The sequence below is a fragment of the Pipistrellus hanaki genome, assembly GCF_964339955.1.
Source record: "Pipistrellus hanaki genome assembly, chromosome: 5".
NCBI lineage: Eukaryota > Metazoa > Chordata > Mammalia > Chiroptera > Vespertilionidae > Pipistrellus > Pipistrellus hanaki.
The window spans coordinates 76320050-76340804 of NC_140507.1; the positions used below are offsets into that span (position 1 = coordinate 76320050).

Genomic DNA, 20755 nt, shown 5'->3' on the forward strand with positions numbered 1-20755 from the left:
GGGCATTAAGTACGTTTACATTGTTGCGTAGCCATCACCACCATCCGTCCCCAAACTTCTCTATTTTCCCCAACTAAAACTCTGTCCCCATTAAACTCCCCAACTCTCCGCCCCCCAGCCCCTGGCACCCACCATTCTTCTTTCCGTCCCTGTGAAGGTGACTCCTCTAGGGACCTCCTATAAGTGAGATCATATAGTGTCTGTCCTTTTGTGACTAGTTTGTTTAAATCTATTTTTTGAAATAGAGTCCTAATTACCTAAGAAACATAAATACTTTCTCCTATTGAGAGAGAGAGAGAGAGAACATATAATAGATCAGGAAAACTTGTCCCCTTTGCCAGCTTCACTCCATCCTGGTCCTATACCTGGTCCTATAATAACCATGGAAGTGTTCAGATCTTTTTCTGTTTAGTTTCATGCTGACATACATATGTATGTATACCTTTGTGTTTAATGTTTTCTCTTTCTCTCTCTCTCTCCCCCTCCCTCCTTCTCTCCCTCCCTCATACCATAAATGACTGAACACTGAACACAACTTGCTATTTTTACTCACCAGTAGGACCTAAAAACTGAGTTGGGCTACACTGTCAGGGTTGTGGCTAACGGGTGTGGAACATGTGTGGGTTTTGAAGTCAGGCTTATGAGTTCAGATTCTTGTACAGCCCCAGGCTCACTCACTGACTGGGAGTAAATTAGCCCCTTTGTGTTAATCTTCTAAACAGACCTTTTTTCCACATGGCTGCATCACTTTCCCCAACTGACAAGTGGTGGCAAGGATTTAATGCAAAGCACTTAGTAAGTTACCGAACCTCTCTGTGTCACTCTCCCCAACCAGAAAACGGTTATAAAGATTTAATATAAAGCACTTACTTCCTCACCTGACGCTGAGTAAGCGCCTATAAACCCTCACTCTTGTTACAACCTGCAGGGCCACCTCTTTCTCTCTTAAACTACATTTGAAAATTCCATTTTAAAAAAACGTAATGTGTATCAAGTAACTGTTGCAAACTGAATCCACCTGTGTAGCCACAGTCCTGTTTTCAGTCCCCCGAAAGTCACACTATGGCCCCACCAGGCACCACCGCCTGTAAAGGCAACCCCTGATCCAAGTTCTTCTATCATCGGTTGATTAGCTATGCCTGTTCTAGAACTTCATACAAAAGTATCTGGCATTTTTCATTTTTTTTTTTTTTTTTTTTAAATCAATCTTTATTGTTCATATTATTACAAAGGTTCCTCATTTCTTCCCCCCTCCACCAGGTTCCCACCCCACCCTCTGCCCCCTCCCCATCCCCCATTGTCCTCATCCATAGGTGCACAGTTTATGTTCAGTCTCTTCCTCCCTCCCTTTCCCCGATAGTAAATCCCTTTTCAGATAGTAAATCTGTTACTTAGCATTTTCTCATATCAATAATACCTCCACATGCCCAATAATACACTTCACACAAAAGACATTTTCAAATAGGTCAACCAGCCTCATCCAGGCCCCACCCAAGGCACTCACAGGTCAACACCCCAGCGCTATACTAACTCAACACATCCAGATCTAAGCCTTCATCACTTGATTCAGCAGACCCTCAAGTTCCCGCAAAAGTTTCCAGCCATGTCTGAGAGGCAGCCGTGGGCAGGTACAGGCGAGGAGCGAGCTGTTTCGGGCCTGGCTGCTCCGGGCCTGGCCTCTGTTGCTCTGGTTCGTTCCACAACCAGCTGCTCCGGGTCTGGTCACTGCCGCTCCCGACCTAGTTGCTCTGGACTTGGCTGTTGCTGCTACAGGCCTGGCCGCACCAGACCCGGCTGCTCTGGGCCCGGTTGCTCCGGTCCCGGCCGCTCCGGGCTTGGCCGCTCCCAGCCTGTCAGCCGCTGCTCTGGGCCTGGCCGCACCTGACCCGGCTGCTCCGGGCATGGCCGCTCCCAGCCCGGCAGCTGCTGCTCCGGGCCTGGCCGCACCCAACCCGGCTGCTCCGGGCCTGGCCGCTCCCAGCCCGGCAGCTGCTGCTCCGGGCCTGGCCGCTCCCAGCCTGGCAGCCACTGCTCCGGGCCTGGCCTCACCAGACCCGGCTGCTCCGGGCCTGGCCGCTCCCAGCCTGGCAGCTGCTGCTCCGGGCCTAGCCGCTCCCAGCCTGGCAGCCGCTGCTCCTGGCCTGGCCGCACCAGACCCGGCTGCTCCGGGCCTGGCCGCTCCCAGCCTGGCAGCCGCTGCTCCGGGCCTGGCCGCACCAGACCCGGCTGCTCCGGGCCTGGCCGCTCCCAGCCTGGCAGCCGCTGCTCCGGGCCTGGCCGCACCAGACCCGGCTGCTCCGGGCCTGGCCGCTCCCAGCCTGGCAGCCGCTGCTCCGGGCCTGGCCGCACAAGACCCGGCTGCTCCGGGCCTGGCCGCTCCCAGCCTGGCAGCTGTTGCTCTGGGCCTGGCCGCTCCCAGCCTGGCAGCCGCTGCTCCGGGCCTGGCCGCACCAGACCCGGCTGCTCCGGGCCTGGCTGCTCCCAGCCTGGCAGCTGCTGCTCCGGGCCTGGCCGCTCCTAGCCTGGCAGCCGCTGCTCCAGGCCTGGCCACACCAGACCCGGCTGCTCCGGGCCTGGCCGCTCCCAGCCTGGCAGCCGCTGCTCCGGGCCTGGCCGCACCTGACCCGGCTGCTCCGAGCCTGGCCGCTCCCAACCTGGATGCTCCGTGCTTGGCTACTGCTGTTCTGGGCCTGGCTGTTCCCAACCCGGCTGCTCTGGGCCCGGCTTCTCCGGGCCCAGCCACTCCGTGTCTGGGTGTTCCTGGACTGGCCACCCTGGGCTTGGCCGCCTCTGCCTCAGGCCTGGCTGCCACTGCCCCAGGTCTGGCTGCTCCAGTGCTGGCCGTTGATGCTCTTGTTGTGGCTGCTGCTGCTCTGGGGCCTGGCCACTGCTGCTCCGGGCCCAGCTGCCACTGCCTTGTGCCTGGCCACTCTAGGCTTGGTCGCCGCTGTTCCAACATTCTGTCCCTTTTTTCTCTTTTTTTTTTCTTTTTTAAAAAAAAACAAAAACACATTTATGTTGTAATGTTGGCTGGTGCGTTGAGTTCTGACTTAGTCTTTGATTTTTCAAGATCTTCTTTGTATTCTTTCTTAAGTAATTTTACTATCATTTGCTCTCACTTGATTTCTTCACATTGAGAACTTCTTTGGTTTCTTCCTCCTTGTCCTGGGAGCTCAGCAGGTTGGCCTGTGGCACCCCTTTGTTCTCCGCGGGCTCCCGCGCTGCTCCAGCCTGTTGCCGGGGTCGGCGCCGCCCAGGAAGCAGCCCCCGTCCTTGGCTCCGTTGCCCGCACTCAGCAGTCGAAGGCTCAGGGGCACCCCCCCCCCCCGGGGGCCCCGTCGCCCGGCTCCTTGCTGGCGCCCGGCTGGCCGGTTTCCGGCAGGGGCTCCTGCTCCACGTCGCGTTCCTCCAGTCTGGAGCTTTCTTTCTCCCTCCCACTAGGGGAGTCCAGGATCAGAGTCAACAGACTGTCCTCTGCGCACAGTGTGCGCGACTCCGGGGGCTCGGCCTTTCGCCGCGCTCCCAGGACTCCACCTCACAGCTCCGTCTCCCCCTGCCCGAGCCTGGGTCCCCAGGGACTGGCCCAGACCTGGAGTTCGGGGCGGTCTGGACTGAGGCTCAGAGCTGCCGCCGGAGGCTTTGTTTCTTCCGGCTAGGGTAATCCAGCATCAGAGTCAACATTCAGTCCTCTGCGCGCCATGTGCCGCGACTCCGGGGGCCCCGCCTTTCGCCGTCCCCCGGGATTGTCTCCCCCTGCCGGAGCCTGGGTCCCCAGGGTCTGGCCCATAACTTGGGGCTCAGCGCTGCCGGTTCGGGGGTTCAGCCCAGGCTGGGGGTTCTATTTCCTTCCTCCTAGGGAACGCCAGGCAGCACCCAGCCCTCTCCTCCTCTCCGGCTGCGACCTCTCCGCGCGCGCGTGCGTGCGAGCGCGCCGCATGTCTCCGTACCTTAGGCTTTTTTTCAGCTCTTCTGATTTTCCTTCTGGTTTTCTCCCTCCTTCCTATTGTAGAGTTTTCAATCAGTCGACTACCTGTAGCTCTGGGCAATGTCCACTCTACATTTCAGTTGTATTCCCTTGAAATTGTTGTGAGCTGCTGCGGCTAGGTGTATACCCGAGCAGCCATCTTGGATCCTCCCTCGCATTTTTCATTTTTTTAAAAAAATATTTTATTGATTTTTTACAGAGAAGAAAGGAATGAGATAGAAACATCGATGAGAGAGAAACATTGACCAGCTGCCTCTTGCACACCTCCTACTGGGGATGTGCCCGCAACCAAGGTACATGCCCTTGACCAGAATCAAACCTGCGACATTTTATTTTATTTTTAAATTTTTATTTATTTATTTTTTTAATATATATTTTATTGATTCTTTACAGAGGGGAAGAGAGAGGGATAGAGAGCCAAAAACATTGATGAGAGAGGAACATCGACCAGCTGCCTCTTGCACACCCCCTACTGGGGATGTGCCTGCAAGCAAAGTACATGCCCTTGACGGGAATCGAACCCGGGACCCTTCAGTCCATAGACCAACGCTCTATCCACTGAGCCAAACCGGTTAGGGCAAGTGTCTAGCATTTTTCACTTGGTATAATGCTTTTTTTTTTTTTTGTATAATGCTTTTTTTTTAATATATTTTTTTATTGATTTTTTACAGAGAGAAAGAGAGAGAGACAGAGAGCTAGAAACATTGATCAGCTGCCTCCTGCACAACCCCCACTGGTGATATGCCCACAACCAAGGTACGGAATTGAACCTGGGACCCTTCAGTCCGCAGGCTGACGCTCTATCCACTGAGCCAAACCGGTTTCGGCGGTATAATGCTTTTTTTAAAAAAATTACTATCAGCCAAAACCGGTTTGGCTCAGTGGATAGAGCGTCGGCCTGTGGACTGAAAGGTCCCAGGTTCGATTCTGGTCAAGGGCATGTACCTTGGTTGCGGGCACATCCCCAGTGGGGGGTGTGCAGGAGGCAGCTGATTGATGTTTCTCTCTCATCCATGTTTCTAACTTTCTGTCTTTCTCTCTTCCTCTCTGTGAAAAATCAATAAAATATATATATAAAAAAAATTGTAGCTTAATTTTTACATTGTAGTTCCTATTATACATAACGAACTACAATGTTCGCTAATGACTGATCACTATAATCGTGTTGCATTCATTTCCCTTACAAGCCTTACACACAGGTGCACCATTTCTCTCCACTAATACTAGCAGTGAATATTTTAGCAGCCGATTGCCACATCATTAATTTTGTACTGACTTGTTTGGTGTGCGCAACAGGAAATATTTCGCTTTCGAAGAACAAGAAAAATAGGTTTATTTGCGTTATGTTTATTAATTTGTGCAGTTATTGAGTGTCTGATAAGTTAATGTTCAAGTAAAAATATTAATTTTTATTAAAATGTTCTATTATTTTATGTTAACGATTACTCATTTATTTCAGCCCATTGTATTCAGCATGTCTCTATTGAAATACACCTACGTTTCTATGAAAATTGAAGCTTTTGTTTCTTTGTGGTCCACATAAACCTTGTTTATTTGGCCCATGTTAGCCTTTGAGTTTGACATACTTGACCTAGATGGTTTGTCTCAGTGGATAGAGCCAGCCTGCAGACTGAAGGGTTCTGGGTTCGATTCCAGTCAAGGATACATGCCAGGTTGCAGGCTCAATCCCTAGTAGAGTACGTGCCATAGGCAGCTGATCAATGATTCCCTCTCATCATTGATGTTTCTCTCCCTCTCCTTTCTTTTCTGAAATTATATATATATATTTAAATTACTATTATTGGATTTTAGAGAGAGGAAGGAAGAGAGAGAAAGAGAAACATCAATTGTTCTTACATCTATTATGCATTCATTGGTTGACACTCCATCCACTGAGCCAAACTGGTCAGGGCTGTGTTATTTATTTTATTTATTTTTTATAATGTTACATGCAATAATCATTAATATTTCAAGAAAAACGATTTTAAATATAATAATATTCCATACAATAAACATTGCTATTTCAAGAAAAACAATTTAAATATATTACCAAAACTGTACTAACATATCACAAAAGTTGTAGAAAATATTAAAAATCTGAAAATAACAGGATTACTTCTATTATATTCCAAAATATTTTTTTCTCAAACAACATAGACTAATGAATAAGAACAGACTCAGGGACAAGGAGGCATGGATCAGACTATCGGACCTCAGGGGGAGGGTGGGGATAAAAAAGGGAGATCAACCCAAGGATTTGTGTGCGTACCTAGAGCCTAACCAGTGGTCAAGGACAACAGGGGGGTGTGAGCATGCGTGGGAAGGGTAAGGGATGGGAATGGGGGGATGAGGACAAATATGTGACACCTTAATCAATAAAGAAATTTAAACACACAAAATATTTTTTTCCTCATTTCCCTGCTGTCTTTCATTCCTTTTATCTGCTCAGGCTGTTCCCTCCTGGGAGCCTGCCATCCTGTGTAGGCAGTCCTCCTTGGTGGACATGTATCTCCCGTTTTTTAACCACTATCAAAGCTGCAGGTAACGGAAAGGATTAAAGATAATAAAACGGGGCAGAGAAGACTTATTGTGCTTAGCAGATATCTTGTAGGAGGCTTGCAGCCTTGAACGCGGCACAGCCTAGATAACTAGACATCAGGCATGGGAGGCACCAAGGACGGACCGATCCTTACGTCAGCAGCCATGTTTACAGCCCACAGAGCCCTGGATCCTGCAGCTGCCCGTGCTGTGCACCCCTGGGGTGCGGCCAGCTATCTCTGATCATCTAAAAGTCTGCCTCCCCGCCTCCGTCACCGCAGAGTCCTTTTTGGGGCTCAGCCCACCTGCACCCAGGTGCTTGGAATAAACATTCTTGTGATACATTATGGCCTCGTGTCACAGTGCGTGAGCCCGGCCCACTCCGGACCTCTCAGCAGCACCCCTCGTTTGGCAGGGACTCCCCAGGCACACACGCCTGCCACGGCAGAGAGGAAATCGTCCGGGGTGAACGCGGTTTGGGTTTATCTGTCTACACAGCATCCGTTCACTCGGCTTGATGTTACCAAACTCAAATTCTTGCCCATCTGAATAATGAAAAATGGCATCATTTTGTCTGAACACTGGCAAGCGCTCAGTATCTGTTTGACGGATGGATGGCTGACTGGCTGGGTGGGTGGGTGGATGGATGGATGGATGGATGGATGGATGGATGGATGGATGGGTGGATGGATGGATGGAGGGATGACGACTGCTCCTTTTGCAGGAAACACCCCAAGACGGTCTCACGGGAGACCAGAAAAGAAACAAAGGTGGAGGTACCACCCCTTCCCGGGCCGGCCCGCCCCGGCCCTGCCCGCCTCCGCCCGCGCAGCGCTCCCATTGGCGGAGGCTCTGGGAGCCGGGCTGGGCGGGGCGCACCGGGGCGGGCGCTGCCGCCGCAGAGCCTCCCGCCCGCTCGGGCTGGGGTCGCGCTGGCTCGGACTCCCCTCCCTGCCCGCCGTGGCCATGGAGGACGAGAAGAAGGACGGAGCCTACGGTAGGAGCCGCCTCTGACCCGTGGCCGCCTTGGCCGAGTCGGGAGGCCCTTGGAGGAGCGGGACGTCTGAGATCCCAGACACCCGCGCTGCGGCGGCGGCCTCGTCCTGCTGCAGGGCCTGCAGCCCTCCCGGCGCCGTGCCCGCGCCCCCTCTCCCCGCCCCGGCGCCCTGCGCGCCCTCCGGGGACCCCCGCTCTCCCTCCGGCGGCCGATGGGCCGGACGCGCGCGCACGCTCCGCGCGGGGAGGTCCCGTTATCTCGGTGGCTCAGATGCCGGGCGGGGGAGGGGAGGCGCGCGCGGCGACCCGGGCTTCGAAGAGGGACAGGGCCCTAACCTTCCCAGACCCCCCTCCTCTCCCAGTCCCCTTTGTCCACTTCTTACTCCTGCCCACATCTCTCCGGAAGTCGCCGGTACTGGCTTTTAGGTCGGTGGGGAAACTGAGGCACGACTGGGCAGACCGAACGCAAGGGTGGGGGCCCGGCGTCTCTCGCCCGCCGCCTGGGAAGGGCGGAAACCAGGGTGCCTCCGGGGAGGGGGCAGGTAGGAAGCCGGAAACCATTGGCCAACGTTCCCCAGCCTGTGCCAAGGGTTGGGGGTGCCCCCCTCCCCGGAACCTCTGAAGTCGGCCTGCGCCTCGGGGCCCAGGGAATGGAGCCAAGATGAGGCCCCTCCCCATCCACGCCCTGCTGTGGCTTCTCTTCCCACGGTGGGGGCTGGGGGGAACGGTCCTCAGTTTCTCTTTTCTCTTCTCCATTCTGGGTCCCTGGGGTGTGTATCTGGTCGCACGCCCCACAAGGCACTGCCTTGGGGCACAGAGGCCCTGCCACCCCTCCTCTTGTGACAAGAACTTCCTGGAAACTGTAAGACTGAATGGCCTTGGGGAAGGGGCCGGAAACCACTCAAAAAATGAAAAACAAATCTACTAGAGCTGTGCCTCTCTCCCACTCCCCCGCCGCGAGTCTCACCCCCACCCCTTAGGGTCTATGGCCTCAGGAGGCTGCAGAGACACATTTGGGGGGGGGGCTGGGGGCCTGGCTACCACCCACCCACTCCTTGCTTGAACTTGTCAGTCTCTTAAGGGTCTCCCTTGTTCTTGGTTTTGGCTCAAGCCCGGGATCCTGCAGCTGCCCGTGTGCTGTGCATCCCTGGGGTGTGGCCAGCGCTCTCTGATCGTCAAATTTTAGCCTGGGCTCCGGGCCTGGCCCTTGCCCGCGCCCGCCTGTGGGCAGCACTTGAGAACTCGCTGGGCTCTGAGGCCAGGCTGGAGTAGGGCTGGGGGACAGAGTGGACAAGGGTGTTATTTACCCGGCCTTGAATCTGCCCAGAGGGAGCTGGCCATGGACGCAAACTCTCCCGGCCCTGCCAGCCTCACAGCTGAGACAAGAGACCTCTGTGCCCAAGCAGACCTTATGCTGGGCACTGGGAGCCCATTCTATGGACACAGATTTATTGAGCATCTTCTAAGGCGGGATCTGGGCATCGAGTACATTAACAACAGTGCACAAAGCAGAGTCCTCCCCCGCAGGGAGCGGACAGGGAATGGAGATGTAATTCTAGGTTGTTGTAAGTGCCGGGAAGCGAAGAACAGGATGTTGGGTGTGTATAAGGAACATCATCTGGGTTTATCTTAGGTGACCAAGGGCTGGAGCTGGAGCCGGTGGCTGTGGGAGAAATGGGAAGAAGTGTGTTTCGGGCAGAGTGAACAGTGAACAAGCCTCACAGTTGCTTCGTTATTTCTCTCTGTGAGGCTCAGAGGTGGAGGCGACAGCTGGCTCTTGCAGCCAGGCCCTCACCTCCTCCAGGGGGGCCACATGGCTTGAGTCCTGCAAGCGGGGAAGGGTCTCACTTAGCTTGTGAAAAGTCTTTTCCCATCAGAACCAGACCCCATCCCCACCCATCTCCTTTCCATGGAAATAGAGAAGCAAAATAAAGGAGAGGAAAAGCCATGCGATTTACTTTTGGTGTTCTGTTAGGTATCATAATTATGCTAGAGGCCCAGTGCAGGAATTCATGCACCAGTGGGTCCCTCTGCAGCGGGACCCCACTGGGGCCCTCTGGCTGCCCTGGGAAGACCTGGCCAGACAAGGGGACCCTGCCTTTGGGAACAGAGAACTAGAGCGGCTCACATACTAGTATCCTGCCCTTGTGCCCCAGGGCTTTCTGTGAATTTATATCCTGCCCTTGTGCCCCAGGGCTTTCTGTGAATTTAGAGAGTGATGTCAGACAGACAAAGGCTCAAATCCGGACTCTTAACACAACCTGAGCAAGTTGGTGACCTCTCTGAAACTGTCCTCCTCTGTAGGGCTGGGCGTATGGGAACTATTCTGCCCAGTTCCCAGCAAGCTCCATGTTCTCAGGATACCTCTGGGGCTGGTGATGGGCCATGGATTTTCCGTCAGCTGAGAGAGAAGCAGCCCACTCTGTCAGGACATGAACTTGGGCTGCCCTGACAGGGCAGGAAGCTCCCTTCTCAGCAGACATGTCTAGAGGAAGGCAGTGGCTCCAAGAAGGAAATGACTCCCGGCCTCCACAGATGTCGGCAATGGGCACAGCCATCCTTACCGGCCACCCTTGGCATGAGCAGCGTGGAATAAGACTCTAGAACCTGATGGGGCGGGGGTGGAAAAAGGAATGGTGCTTGTTAAAAACAAAACAAAACAAAAACAAGAACAAACAGATTCCATGTCCAACTCAACCAGCAGTAGGGTCCTAGTACCGGATCTGGAAACAAAACGAAACACTGTTAAGAGAGGGTATTTGCTTCTTAATGGCAACTTTTTACAAAAGAGACCGTATAGCCGAAAGCGGTTTGGCTCAGTGGATAGAGCGTTGGCCTGCGGACTGAAGGATCCCGGGTTCGATTCCGGTCAAGGGCATGTACCTTAGTTGCGGGCACATCCCCAGTGGGGGGCGTGCAGGAGACAGCTGGTCGATGATTCTCTCTCATCGATGTTTCTGACTCTATCTCTCTCCCTCTCTGCAAAAAATCAATAATGTATATATATATATATATATATATATAGAGAGAGAGAGAGAGAGAGAGAATGTATAGAGTCGTGGGCTTCAAAATACAGATGATACTAAAGATTTTATAGCTTTATGATGAAACATCTCCACATCTCCTTTTTCCTCTCCCAGCCCCATACCGCCGGCTCGGAGGGCATTGGTGTTATAGCAGCTTGTGTTGTCTTCCAAATGGAGTCTAGACCTTAGAACATGGAAAAATGTGCATGTTCTTTATTTCATGGTTTGAGTTCTAGTCGTATGAGGCGGGAATGCGTGTCTGTTTGGTTTGAAGGGGTATGGACAGTGCCTGGCCCTTACTACATGCTGAACAAATATGTGTTGAATGAGAAGTGTTTGTTTTACATGTTGCTTTTTGTTCTTTCCTTGTTTTTTTGTTTGTTTGTGTGTTTTTTTTTCTTAATATTTGTTGGAGATGATCTCTCATGTCAGTGCCTGGAAAGCTTCCTTAATCATTTTTTTTTTAATATGTTTTTATTGATTTCAGAGAGAGGAAGGGGAGAGAGAAAGAGAGAGAGAAATATCAATGGGAGAGAATCATTGATTGGCTGCCTCCTGCCAATCCCCTTACTGGGGATCCAGCCTGCAACTTGGGCATTTCAGGACACAGGAAGACAGCCAACTAACTGAGCCACACCAGACAGGGCTGACTCTCTCTCTCTCTCTCTCTCTCTCTCTCTCTCTCTCTCTCTCTCTATATATATATATATATATATATATATATATATATATATATATATTTTTTTTTTTTTTTTTTTTTTTTTTTTTTTTTACAGAGAGGAAGGGAGAGGGATAGAGAGTTAGAAACATCAATCAGCTGCCTCCTGCACACCCCCCACTGGGGATGTGCCTGCAACCAAGGTGCATGCCCTTGACTGGAATCAAACTATCCTCTGAGCCAAACCGGTCAGGGCTGAACTTTGTATTGAAACAGAAAATTCATACATAAATACATTCAGATCCTATATTTATGAGGCTCCGTGAGCTTTTGCACCCAAGTAACCGGCACCCAGTTCGGGAGAAATATCACCAGCACCCAGCAGCCTCTCTGCCCACGGAGGGCTTATCAGTATTATTATTATATGTTATTTCTTGTGGTTAAAAAGAAAACACCCTTAGCACAAAATTTACTATCGTAACTGTTTTTAAGTGTATGAAAAATAAAAATATTGTACAACAGAGGTGATGTGTGAACCACAAAAGTTAAAACCTTGAGTATCTGGCCCTCAGCAGAAAAAATTGGCAGCCCTCTAGTAAAGCCTTTCTGTCACCCCAGAAAGTTCTCTGACGCTCTTGCCCCATCCATCCTCAAAGGGAGGATTATTTTTAAACAGATGTAAACACTCTTAAACAACATTAACAGATTCTCTGTGGGGGCAGGAAATTAAAATTTAGCCCTCAGCCGCACGCACGGCAGGTTTTAGCCTTCCGCCTGAAAGAGCCCTTCAGAAACGCTCAGCCAGCCGTCCTCATCCGCAGGTAACTCAGCCTAGAAGTCTCCAGAGTTTAGTCTACTAATCCGCCCCACACACACACACTCTGCGGCATTTGTATCTTTTTATAGTTCCTCAGGCTGTTTAATGAAAAATTGTGCTGTTCCCAGAGTAGGATACTGTGTTGCCTTGTAAAAAGATGAAGTAGGTTTAACTTCTCTGATGGGGAACAATGTCTGGTTATGTTAGTGCTAGAGGCTCGATGCACGAAATTCATGCAAGAGGCCTTCCTTCCCCCGGCTGCTGGCACTGGCCTCCCTCTGGCACCCGACCGGGCTTCCCTCACAGCCCCAGAAGGTCCTCCGGAAGGACTTCCGGTCTAATTAGCATATTATGCTTTTATTATTATTGACTAAAGGTCTGGCACAGGAATTCATGCACCAGTGGGGTCCCTCAGCCTGGCCTGTGGGATCGGCTAAAAGCTGCTCTCGGATATCCCCTGAGGGGTCCCGGATTGCGAGAGGGCACAGGCCAGGTCAAGGGGCCCCATGGGTGCACCATCAGGGCTGGGGAGGGATGCAGGAGGTTGGCCAGCCAGGGAGGGACCAGCCTGTCTTGCTCAGTCCCAGATGGGCTGGACCTCAGCAGCAAGCTAACCTACCAGAGTGTCTGCCCCCTGGTGGTTAGTGCATGTCATAGCAAGCTGTCAAGTGGCTTTAGCATATCGTTAGCATATTATGCTTTGATTGGTTGAATGGACGACTGGACACTTAGCATATTAGGCTTTTATTATCTAGGATGGGTGACAAAACTCAGAGCTAAATAACCAGAAACCTGCTTGTGTATGTGAACGGCAGTCCGTGTCTGGAAGGAGGAAAGGGAAATCAGTGAGGGAAATCACTGCTCCCAGGGAGAGGAAGTGAGAGCTCTTGACCTGGGGTGGCAGGGAGAGTGATTTCCCTTGGTCTGAAGTCTTGTTCTGGTATAAGTTTTTATCTTGATGAGCATGCAGGTTGCATAAGCTAAAGTTCATTCACAACTTCCCTCAGCAAACATTTATCGAGCAGGTACCGTGCGCCAGGTTCGGTTCCAGAGGCTTGAGGTGCAGCAAGGGCTGCACTTCTGGAGCTGACATTCTAGAAAGGAAGCCAGACTAGAAATTAGATGAGTGAGGGAAATTCTTAGAATGCCAGAGAAGGGCCTTGGAGAAAAATTAAGCAGGAAATGGGGTGGGAGTGATCTACAGGGCCTGGAGGCAAAGTTTAAACATTTAAATGGAAGGATCAGTGGAAGCCAGCCTGAAGCCAGCCTGAGGTGACCGGTGACCGGTGACCCGAGAGGAACGAGGGAGGGAGCAGTGTTTCAGGCGGAGGGCACTCACTGCCTGTGCAAAGGCCCTGTGGTGGGATTGTCTGCTGTGTCTGAGGATCAGTGAGGGGGCCTGGGTGGCTGCAGTACAGGGGCTAAGGGCTGGAATGGGAGGAGGGGAGGGCCGGAAGGGGATGGGCGCAGGGTTTGGAGTTTTGTTCTGGGAGATGGGAGCCGTTGAGGGTTCTAAGCCGAGGAGGAGCCTGGTCTGACTCGGAGACTGGAACAGAGGCAATAAGACTGGTGGAATACAGTCTGGGCTCTGTTCCAGTCCCGGTTCCATTCTTCCTAGTTCTGTACCATCTCTACCTTTCGTATCATTGGACCTTTCTTATCTATACCTTTCATAGACCTGAGCCTCAGTTTCTCTGTCCATGAAATGGGGTTAACAGCACTGTCAGCTCCCTCTGTCTCCAGGGTTCCGTGAACTGATGGGAGTATACAGCCTGTAGCCCAGAGGTTGGTCCATGGCAAATGCTGAGTTATTCATTTATCATAGAGTTTAAGAATAGGGTGTCAGGAGCGGAGTTCAAGTCCCAGCTGCTGCTGGCTGTGTAATTCCGGGCAAGTAATTGAACATTCCTGTGACTCAGTTTCTATATCGTACCATCTGCCCTCAGAGTCCTGTGAGGCTGACCTGAGTTTCTATAAGTAAATGCCTGGCACACCGCAGGCACTCTGCATTTGTTCTCAGCTTTATGACGAATAGAATCCCTTCCAGCTTTCCCTCCCACACGCTGTCCCCAAACCTCTTGTCAAAGGATATCTCATCAGGCACAGGCTTCTGGGAAGGCGGGGTGAGCCAGACTGGCTGCACGGGCGAGGCCTTGGGCCTCTGTCGGCTTGGGGACTTGGCCAGTGGACGGCAGCCAGCCTAGGGGGCTGGGTGGCACTGGATGTCCTGGCACCGGCACCATAACCAGGCAGCCTGTGTTGGTTCTCTTATCTCCCACGCCCACTGCTCGGGGCGGGCTGGCCATGGTGCCCAGCAAAGCCAGGACTCAAGGGCCGTCTCCACACCCCACTCCCTCCCCTAGCCTGGCCTACTGGCTCAGCTTTCCCACGCCTCCCCCCCTGCCATTGTCACGTATTTAGCTCCGTTGCTCCCAGGGTCTGGGTGGGAGCCAGAGGGGCCTGGGCTTGTTGACAGCTCCATCCCCCGCCGGCTGTGCGGTCTGAGCCAGTGGCCCCGGCTGGGCCGCTCTGCCCAAGGGGCCCCCGTCCCGGGTCGGTGTTTGTGCAGCTTTGTGCCCCGGACCTGGGCTAAGTGCTTGTTGAGTATCAAGCCCGGCAACACCTGGGAAGCAAATGCGGGTGTTAGTCTCCTCCTCCAGCCGGGAGCACAGCAGGCCGGAGAGGAAAAGAACTTGGTTTCCTGGCCTGTGTCGCCGGGGAGCACATGGCATGCCTCACCGCACATGAGACACGCTGGCACAGACCCCCGCTCACTATGTTGCTTCATGGCCCAGAGACCAGGAAGTGGCAAATTCTAGTAAAAGTGGAGAGAAGAGCCCAAACCGGTTTGGCTCAGTGGATAGAGCGTCGGTCTGCGGACTGAAAGGGTCCCAGGTTCCATTCCGGTCAAGGGCATGTACCTTGGTTGCGGGCACATCCCCGGTAGGGAGTGTGCAAGAGGCAGCTGGTCGATGTTTCTCTCTCATCGACGTTTCTAGCTCTCTATCCCTCTCCCTTCCTCTCCGTAAAAAAATCAATAAAATATATTATTAAAAAAAAAAGTGGAGAGAAGAAAGGTTCCCAGCTTCGCAGGCCACATACACAGCCTGTCGCTGCCGCTCCGGACTGCCACCGTGGCGCGAAAGCGGCCAGACTGGAAATGAGTGTGGCTGTGCGCCCCGGGAACTGGACTGATGGCCACTGACATTGGAATGGGCAAGCAGTCTTCCTCTTTTGGTGTTTTCAGCCATTTAAAAACGTAAAGACCCTTTGCGGCTCTGATTTATGTGCAAACAAGCAGTGGGTGGATCTGTCCCACTGCTGACACTTTATCAACTCCTGGCTTCCAGGTACGGCCCCTGTGATAGGCAGGATAATGGTCCCCCCCAAAGACGTCCCCATCCTAATTCCGGGAACCTGTGTCTATATCACTGTAAATGGCAGAAGGGAATTTGCAGAGGGATTAAATTAAGGATTTTGAGCCCCGGCCGGCGTGACTCAGTGGATAGAGTGCCGGCCTGTGGACTGAAGGGTCCCGGGTTCCATTCTGGTCGAGGGCACATACCTCTGTTGCAGGCTTCTCAGGGCCCGGGCCCTGGTTGGACTCGAGTAGGAGGCAACCAATGGCTGTGTCTTTCTCATATCGATGGTTCTCTCTCTCTCCACTGTCCCTCCTTTGCTCTTTCTAAAAAGCAATGGGGCCAAAACCGGTTTGGCTCAGTGGATAGAGCGTCAGCCTGTGGACTGAAAGGTCCCAGGTTCGATTCCGGTCCCAGGTTGCAGGCACATCCCCAGTAGGGGGTGTGCAAGAGGCAACTGATCGATGATTCTCTCTCATTTCTAACTACCCTGTTTCCCGAAAATAAGACAGTATCTTATTTTAATTTTTGCTCCCAAAGATGCGCTAGGTCTTATTTTCAGGAGATGTCTTGTTTTTCCATGAAGAATACGGTACACATTTATTGTTAAATGAAAATAAAGGAAATTTATTACCTGTATATGTACGATAGTATGGTAGTTGTCAACACAAACCAGACAAACTGTGAATCCTACAGTATCAAGAATTGACTCATTTATTCAATGACAATCATGTCATCATCTTCTGGAACATCATCATAACGATCCAATTCCTAAATTTTTTGTGACTCCATTTCTTTCAGAATCAGTGGGCCAAACCTCTCATGTTTAGCAATAGCTTTCTGAGACAGAGGCTAGGGGGGCCTTATTTTCAGGGGGATGCCTTATATTTCACTCAGAAGGAAACCTGTAAGTAGGTCTTATTTCCAAAGGATGTCTTATTTTCGGGAAAACACGGTATCTCTCTCTCTCTTCCTCTCTGTAAAAAATCAATAAAATATATTTTTAAAAACTTAATTAATTAAAACAATTTTTTTTTAATAAATAAAAAGCAATGGGAAACATATCCTCAGGTGGGGACTAATGGAAATAATTAAATAAAACAAATTAAGGATTTTGAGATAGGACATGTATCCCGAATTATCCAGGCAGGCCAGGGACAATGGTTCTAAAGAGGTTGGGAGGAGTCAGAGGAGACAGTGACACTGGAAACAGGTATGTCCTTAATGGGAGTGCTGGCTTTGAAGATGGGAACTTACCGAATCTTTGCAACAATGTTTTGTTTTGTTTTGTGTGTGTGTTTTTTAAATATATTTTATTGATTTTTCACAGAGAGGAAGAGAGAAAGAGAGAGTCAGAAACATCGATGAGAGAGAAACATTAATCAGCTGCCTCCTGCACACCCGCCACTGGGAATATGCCTGCAACCAAGGTACATGCCCTTGACCGGAATCGAACCCGGGACCTTTCAGTCCGCAGGCTGACGCTCTATCCGCTGAGCCAAACCGGTTTCGGCAGTACTTTTCTTATTGTTGCAAAGATTCAGCCAGTTCCCATCCTGTAGGGTTTGGATCAGCTCATTATCAGAAGCCATCAGTATTTGCCTCGCCTTTCCTTCCTTCCTTCCTTCCCCATCCACTAATATTAGTAAGCGCTGGCGGAATCCATGAGGTGACAGAACCGATGCTCCCTCTGTGTTTCCTGAGTGCCCGTCAGGCCAGGCGCCCCTCTCTGCATCTCCAGTTCCCTCTCTCTGCGGTCACTCGGTGGACGGTAGGACCTCCAGAGCGGTGAAGGGCAGAGCCAGGGTCTGAAAGGTCCTCCTTCGTTAGCTCCAGCTGTTGAGTGGCTGCTCCCACTCTGCCCGTCTGGCTGCCGTGTAACGGACACAAGGAACTTGTGGAGTTTCTTTCTCTCTCCTCCACCGTGCTTCCCAGTCTCACCTCCTCTCAGTAAAAATATGCTCCGGTGTTTTCCCTTCATGCTTGTAATCGTTTTGAGTTTTCATGTATGTGCGTGACTAATCCATGTGGAATTGTTTTGCTATGTATAGCGGTGGAGTGAACTTTATTTTTTTCCAAATGCCTTCAAGCCAGTCACTGATTTATCTTTTCTCTGCCAACTGGAAATTCCACATTCGTCATGTATTGAATTCTTTTATGTATAAAATTCACAAATTAGTTTTTAAAACATTTTTAATTGATTCCAGAGAGAGGAAGGAAGAGAGAGAGAGAGCTGAGAAACATCGGATCAGTTGTCTCCCACACTCACCCCGACCAGGGATCAACTGGGAACCAAACCCACCACCCTTTGGTGTAGAGACGATGCTCCAACCAACTGAGCCACACTGGCCAGTGCTCAAATTAAATTATTTTTATTTTTTAAAATATATTTTATTGACTTTTTTATAGAGAGGAAGGGAGAGGGATAGAGAATTAGAAACACTGATGAAAGGAAACATCGATCAGCTGCCTCCTGCACACACCCCACATTGGGGATGTGCCCGCAACCAAGGTACATACCTTTTTCACCGGAATCGAACCTGGGACGCTTCAGTCCAGATTCGGGTATGGTCAAGGGCACATACCTCTATCCACTGAGTCAATCCGGTTGGGACTCAGATTAATTTGTTAAATATGTACACCTGGAAAACTCTAAGCTACATTTTCAGTCTTAAGTATACATTTGACCCTTAAACAGCATGGGTGTTAGGGGTACTGACACCCCACACAGTGGAAAATCCATAACTTCTGACTCCCCCAAAACTTAACTATTAATAGCCTGCTATTGACCAGAAGCTTTACCGATAACAAGCAGTTGATTAACACATATTTTGTATATGTATAATATTATATAGTGTGTTCTTACAATAAAGTAAGGTAGAGAAAAGAAACATTTTTAGGGAAAAAGAGCCTGGGCCTGTGTGGCTCAGTGGGTTGGGCATCATCCCATGCACTAAAAGGTTGCAGGCTTGATCCCCGGTACGGGGTGTGCAGGAGGCAATAGATTGATGTTTCTCACATTTATGTTTCTCTTTCTCTCTCTCCCTTTCCTTTCTCTCTAAAAATCAATTTAGCCAAAACCGGTTTGGCTCAGTGGATAGAGGGTCAGCCTATGGACTGAAGGGTCCCAAGTTCGATTCCAGTCAAGGGCATGTACCTTGGTTGCAGGCACATCCCCAGTGGGGGGTGTGCAAGAGGCAGCTGATCGATGTTTCTAACTTTTTGTCCCTCTCCCTTCCTCTTTGTAAAAAAATCAATAAAATATATTTAATAAATAAAAAATAAAAATCAATTAAAAAAATTTTTAAAAAAGAAAATCATGAGAAGAGAAAATACATTTACATATTTACTTTAAAATATCCACATATAAGTAGATCTGCACAGTTCAAACCCAGTGTCCAGGGGTCCACTGTGTATACACGGATTATAGATTGCCGTTATTCATTCAGTGAACACTTCTTCAGCGTCTGTTCTATGCCAGGTACCATGCTGGGCACCGGGGACACCACCACAGACAAATACAAACCCTAGAGGCATGGGGGCAGACAACAAACAACCAGTGCACAAACGTGTGACATGCCAGGTGGTGGAAAGAAACAAAATAAAATGGGTGATTTTCATGGAGGGGAAAGGGTGCTGTTTTAGAGAAAGCTTCTCAGAGGAGGTGCTGTTTGAGCAGAGGCCTGAAGGAGGTGGAGCCACAGGGACTCAGGGGAGAGCTCGCCAGGTGGCGCGGTCAAGTGCAAAGAGTTGAGACCAGGCCTGGTGAGTTTTCGGTGTAACCGGAAGGCCAGTGAGTCTAGAATGGAATGAGCAAAAGGGAGAGGGAGGAGGTGAGGGCAGTGGGGGGGTAGGGGGGGCAGGGCTTTGTGGGCTATAGATGGGCTTCTCTTCGGAATGAGGTGGGAGCCATGGAGGGTTCTGGACAGAGAAAGGATGTGCTCTGACTCAGATGTTTACAGACCCCGCTGGCTGCGTTGGGAGGAGCACAGTGGGGGTAAGTGGGAGCTGGGAGACCTGGGTGGAGACACCTACTCTGGTCCGGGCAAAAGATGACCACCCTAGCCGAAACCGGTTTGGCTCAGTGGATAGAGCGTCGGCCTGCGAACTGAAAGGTCCCAGGTTCGATTCTGGTCAAGGGCATGTACCTTGGTTGCGGGCACATCCCCGGTAGGGGGTGTGCAAGAGGCAGCTGATCGATGATTTTCTCTCATTGATGTTTCTAACTCTATCTCTCTCCCTCTCTGTAAAAAAATCAATAAAATATATTTAAAATAAAGATGGCCACCCTGTGACTAGGGTTCAGGCCAAGGAGAGGGTGAGACATGTTTGGATACTGGGTAGATTCTGAAGATTGAGCTGATATTAAGCCGAGAGACATCCCCGGTTTCTGGACTGAGAGCTGCCATTTCTGAGTCCAGCGGGTTGGGGGCCGGTCGGGAGGGATCGGCTGTGGCGGTGCTGAGTGTGGGGAGCCCATGAGAACCCCATGTGGGAGATAGGAGTCTCAGGGGCGTGCGGCTTAGGGGCCAGGCCTTCACAGGGACAGACATTTGGGAATCATCAGGACGGAGTTGGTTGAAGTCCTGCGTTGACAGGAGTGACCCCGAGAGGCCGGTGTATCTGGGAGGAGAAGAGGCTGCGGCCGGCCTGGGCACCACTCGGACTGCGTGGGGGTGGGACAGCTGGCAGGGACCGCAGGAACCACAGGGTTTCTTTAGGAGACCTGGCCATCCAAGGGTATGGCTGGTAGCCGTGAGCCTCGCCTGTTTGCTGAAGGCTGTGGGCCAGGGGTCAGGTGGGGCCTCCACGGCTGTGGGCCACTAGGAGGAGACGGCCTTTCCCTGGGAATGCTGGGTTAGTGATCAGAGGGGGGCCGGCGGGGTGGGGCTCTGAAGCAGCAGCTGTAATTAATGAGCACCAACTGTATGCGACCACACTGTCTAACCCCATGTTAGCTGTACACCCCACACTGAATGTATATTCTGCCGGCTGCACCCACATGCCAGCTGTATGTAGGTAACGATGCTGTAAAGCAGTGTTTCCCAAACTCTTGACATATGTGTACCCCTTCTATAATTTCCGTAACGCCGAGTACCCCTGTATTCATGAGAATGTAGAATTAGGCGCAGCTAAGCCCGGTGCGGTGCATATCCCCACCAAACTCCGGGGCAACGCGTACCCCCACCAAACTCTCCCCGGACCCCTGGGGGTGCGCGTGCCACACTTTGGGAAACACTGCACCGTGTTTACTGAATACTTTAGTAACGTATGCAACTGGCCCCAATGACTGTTGGGAGATGCAGTGACTTTGAGGGAGAATACAGTTCACATGGGGGTGGGTGGATGGTGTGGGGAGGACAGCCGGCTGACTGC

The 20755-nt window shown here is 51.3% G+C and overlaps 1 protein-coding gene across 2 annotated transcripts in view; it reads left to right on the forward strand.

Moving 5' to 3' along the window:
- The first annotated feature begins 7364 nt into the window (after positions 1-7364).
- SLC44A2 (solute carrier family 44 member 2 (CTL2 blood group)) overlaps positions 7365-20755 on the forward strand; it is a 29288-nt gene continuing 15897 nt past the window's right edge. For both annotated transcript variants that reach the window (XM_084885685.1, XM_084885686.1), the window contains exon 1: positions 7365-7520. In XM_084885685.1, coding sequence (XP_084741811.1) covers positions 7490-7520 — 31 coding nt within the window. In that variant the 5' untranslated portion in view covers positions 7365-7489. The remainder of the gene's footprint in view (positions 7521-20755) is intronic.